The 4879-nt window shown below is 30.4% G+C and overlaps 1 protein-coding gene across 1 annotated transcript; it reads right to left on the bottom strand.

Moving 5' to 3' along the window:
* Positions 1-325: 325 nt before the first annotated feature.
* On the bottom strand, positions 326-4178 carry LOC108911783. The gene is made up of 3 exons (XM_018716804.1): positions 3906-4178; positions 3472-3579; positions 326-2439 (listed from the first exon to the last, which is right to left on the bottom strand). Exons 1-3 carry the CDS (start codon positions 4026-4028, stop codon positions 1159-1161), a joined length of 1512 nt encoding a protein of 503 aa, XP_018572320.1. The 5' UTR covers positions 4029-4178; the 3' UTR covers positions 326-1158.
* Between the last annotated feature and the right edge of the window lie 701 nt (positions 4179-4879).

Consider the following 4879-nt stretch of genomic DNA (forward strand, 5'->3'; position numbering starts at 1 on the left):
ATAACCGTGGCGTTATAACAATAGGTCCAAAACACAGGGCATTTGCCATAAGCCACTTTCCATAAAGATTCTGCGGGACCCTTCAATGTCACAGGGAATAATAATTTTGTTTTACTACAACCTACTGGATGATAAAAGATTTTCATTACATACAAGGTCAAAAGTTACATGCATGATTTATGTCATTTTGTTAAAATTACATCACCCTACAAAAAATAAAATTCAATTTGATTTTGAAACTGATACTTGAAAACAATAAAATTGTGGTTTTAATGAAATAATAACAGATCTTTTTAAAAAACTATATTTAAAAAAGAATACGTTACAAAAAAAAACTAGAAAGCCATCTTGCGAACGAGACAGTGGAAGTTTATAAAAAATATATTTTGATTTTTTGAGATTACAGTTTTCAGTCCCATCTATATATCCACTGGACAAAAACAAAAATATGTTAAAAAAATCTGTTCTACAGACTTGGTATTTAAGACTAGCTGCTTGCTTTCACTGTAAGCAATGAACATTATTATAAGTGTCATTTTAATATTTTAATGACATTTCCTTGTTGACAATGTAAACCAGTGGATTAAAGCTTGGCGATAATTGCCGACTATCTCTGCCAGCTTCGTCGCTGCTTTAAAATCCAAGCCTTAAGTGACATTTCTTCTAACTTGTGATTAAGTAAAAAAATGCATGAGTTTATGGGTTGCAAAATTTTATATCTACCTTAATAAAATTTTAGCTGAAAGGGTTTTTAATAAAATATTGATATGCACATACTGAACCCCATTCTTAAAACACCTTTATAATATATAAAAAGTTCCAATAATAATATATGCCACAAATTTTTTAAATTTGGTAAAAAGTTACAATAAAATAAATGTTCAGAAAATGTTTAAATACAAATTGTAAAACTACAAGTATACAAATATTTTGCTAGGTGTTGTTGTTAAGAAATAGAAAAGATTTTTTTCTAAGCATTATGATTTTAAAATCAGAGTAACTATGTCTGGAAACTTGGATAGGATTAAAAAAATAGTTCAATGAATAAAGCATAATTCAAATTAAAATCAATCGTATATCGAAAAGGATCACATATTTTTGACCACCTTCCTATATTGTTTTTTAGTCACAAATGTTTACCTTATAATGTACTGTTTTTCAAGAACTCCTTTGATTCGATTTCGACAGTTTTATTTTTTTTGCTGGTGACATTAGGTCTTCCATATTTTTAACCTTTGATTTCAAAGTTATATCTCCATTAACTAATGTTGACACAATTTGATTATCAAATAGATTTGTCTGTACTGCCTTGTCTATTCCTAATTTTAACCCATGTAATATGGTCACTGGGTAATCTGTGCATAAATTGCAGCAAGTGTGGAAAGAGTCTGCACTGGACGTGGACCTGCTGCGCATCCTAATGGTCGATTGTGTCTTACTCTTTTCTCTTCTTCCAAAATTTTTCATATCCTCCAGACACTTGGAGTAAGTTTTCTGTATATCCTTTACATTGTCCACTCTAACAAGTTGCACCACAGTTGGCATGTCGATTTTCTTTTTGATTTCACAGTCATTATCTATGTGATATTTAGTGCGTTTCATGCTGGAGAATTTTTTTTTGCAAAAACTGCACGCCATGTGATTTTTTTTGTGCACTGTGTAAGACTCTTTAGAAAATAAAATTTTATTACACATTTTGCACAATATTACTTTTTCAGATATATCCGTGTCAGCAAGCAAACTAGTGTTTGGGGTGGAAGCACTGGGAATTGGAGGAATATTGTTTTTAAATGGATTTGTAAATAAATTATTTATCGGAGATACACTCCGGGGAGTTGTAGATAACCGAGATTCTTGTTTTATATTTACCAAATTGTGTAAGTAACACTTGCAGTCCATTTCTCTGCAGTTCACAAAAGTATCACAATGCTGCGTTGCTTTGTCCACCCCTTTTAGTCCTAGCTGTACTAAATCGTTGTTTGAATAATTATGGTTTTGCCAACCGTCTTTCAGCAAACAACATTGAATTTTGCTTGATTTTGTTGATACATTATTAGTTTGAGTATGCATTGCAATGTTAGGAACTCTATATTGTACGTATTTGTCACAAGTGGTGTTAGGGAGGTCAGTTTGAGTACTATTATGCAAGGCATTTTTCGGTAAATGGCATTGGATAGAAATGTCAATACCTGGTACATTTCGAGTTTCATTTTCCACCGTTGTACATACATTATCTGTATTTCTGATAAGTTCAGAATTTCTTTCACCATTTACATCTTCACCACTTTCACTATTCAGTGGGTCACAATACTTTGATTTAGATATTAACCAAGGTGCCAAAGCATCTTGCAGTTCATTAATTTCTGGCAAGACTATGTCACCTAAATCGAGAATTTCTATTTTACTGGATTTTGTTTTTTCATTTTTCTTAATCTGTGCCTAAAAAGATAACATAGTTTCTTCAGAATGGCTTTACTATCAACTATTTTATTAAAAAACTTGTTCACATAATGAAAAAAAAGAACGGACATTAATTAAATAAAAAACTAAAAAATCATTACTTTAAGTTAAAGTGCTTTATTTGTTAATTCAAGTAAATTTGTCATTTATACAAAACCTTGGAAAATATTATTTACACAAACACTGTTAGAAATTGGTTATGGAATTTGAGCATTTGCAAATAGCCACTAAATTACATAAATTACAAATTTTTCCAATAGCCTGTAGTAATTGTTTATTTTCAATGTTGGCAATATAATAATCACGAGCATGATTTTTGATTACTTTAAGGATATAAAAGATAAATTAAATGTTAACTAGTGATGGGCACTATCGAATGAATTCTACTATCGAATAATTACTAAACGAATAGTATTGACTATCGAATCTAATTCATTTGAATAAAATCATTCATTACTACTTTTAACCGCCATTGCTTAGACAACTACGAATTTGTGCTTTCTGACTTCTGAAGCTGAATGCAGCGCTGTTATACCATCTTCCCCGTCCCTAATGAAATTAAATATTCAAGTTTTGTTGTTTTATGTATTACCTATTTATATTAATGTTGAATTATAAAATTTATTTTGAGTTGTAAATATTTTTTTCATTCCGAGATGAACGGCCGATAACGATTGTTATGAGTCAGAATGTATTCATTCATTTGTCTATCGGATAAAACTAGTAATGAATGATTTTATTCGAACGATGAACGAATTCATTCAAATTTCAGTTCAATTAAACAAATGCCGTCGGGTTTATATTGTTACTTTTTCATTCTGCTGACTAATACAGTTTGTTTTTATGTGTAATAATAGTTATTAAGAAGTAGCAGTGAACGGAGAATTCAGTCTATATCGGTAAACAACGACAGACACAACTGCACCGCTGCCACGCATGCCGTAAATGTAACTACGATTCATTTGTTCGATTTTTATTCGAATAGTTAGTCGCTATCGAACTTATACTTACCTCTAATATATCTTCGTTTTCCAAACTTCTGGCTTTGAATACATAGAAGTTGTAACTTTGTACTGTGCATGGATAACAGATGTACTTATAAGTATCATTTTTCTCAAACTAAAAATAAAAAGGTTTTTCAAGGAACACAATTTTAAATGGCTGGAGTGTTATTTGGTTACCAAGTCTTGGACAAGATAAATAGGAATACATGTAAATTACTTCTAGAATACCTAAATCATGTTTAACGGTTTTGATAATATAATTAATAGATTAATTTTAAAAACTTTTCTTTCATGTAAGACTAAGGATTTAAAGAAACAAAATGCATTAGTTCATTAACTTTCTAATCGTGCTTATTATCCAATTACTTAACTACAGAAACTTGTGTTGCACAAGATTTATAATGAATAAAATAACAAATATAAATATTGAAAAGGACGAACCTTAATGCCTGTGGTACTTTCAACTAGTTTTCTAATATAGTCTCTATTCTTCCTACATTTACCACCATATAATGAGATTAATGCATGATCTGAAGAACATAACCTGCACTTAAGTTCTAACATTTCCCGTAATTTTAACAACCAAAGAATAAATACAATATCATTTTCTTCAACATAAAATGTACTATCCAGAATATCCTTGTTGAATTGGTTTTCTTAAACAATGCATTCATAAATTCATAAACAATTTCGTTTTCAAGGTTAAAATTCACATCAACATAAGCCCCATAGACATTATAAACTACTGGACTCGCCCAAATGTCATTTTGCCTATATAAACGGTAATCGCTCAGACGTGTGCGAGAGAGATGGAGCTAGTAAGGGCTTAAGCTTCGTTCACAGAATTTCGACTGCAGCGCGCTACATTTAATTCAACCAATCAGCTAGCTATACTCGATTCCTTACCCCTTTTTTTCTGTTGGGCCGTATTCAAAGACTTTATAAAAATAATATAGAGACCAAAAGACAAGAAAAATTCATTTTTTCCAGTAGTGTAGGTATGTAAAAGTGTTCATTATTATTACTGGCCTAACGTAACAGTACAATATTTGAATTGTTTTAGCTATAATATTCCAAATGGTTTTTATAATGCCTTATTTATGTAGTTCTCCATTTATTTTCCTCATATCGTAAACTCGATCGGTTATTAAAATTACTGCAAGCTCTTCTGACGTAGTTGTTTCAAATATTTCATATTTTCTTGCTTTGCAGAACTGTATAAATTGAAACTATGTCGATGCATTCTTCGTTCAACATATAATTTGAAGAGAATTTTTGCTAAGCAAACTTTTTCGTTATATTCGATTTGATGTTAAAAAATAGTTTGAAGAGTAACACATTTAAAAGCGGCAAAATGTGGACGTTAAAATGACATTTTATTTTGAGGATGGGGAAACAATGTAATCTAATATGTT

The sequence above is a fragment of the Anoplophora glabripennis genome, unplaced genomic scaffold (assembly GCF_000390285.2).
Source record: "Anoplophora glabripennis isolate ALB-LARVAE unplaced genomic scaffold, Agla_2.0 scaffold732, whole genome shotgun sequence".
In the NCBI taxonomy this organism is placed as follows: Eukaryota; Metazoa; Arthropoda; class Insecta; order Coleoptera; family Cerambycidae; genus Anoplophora; species Anoplophora glabripennis.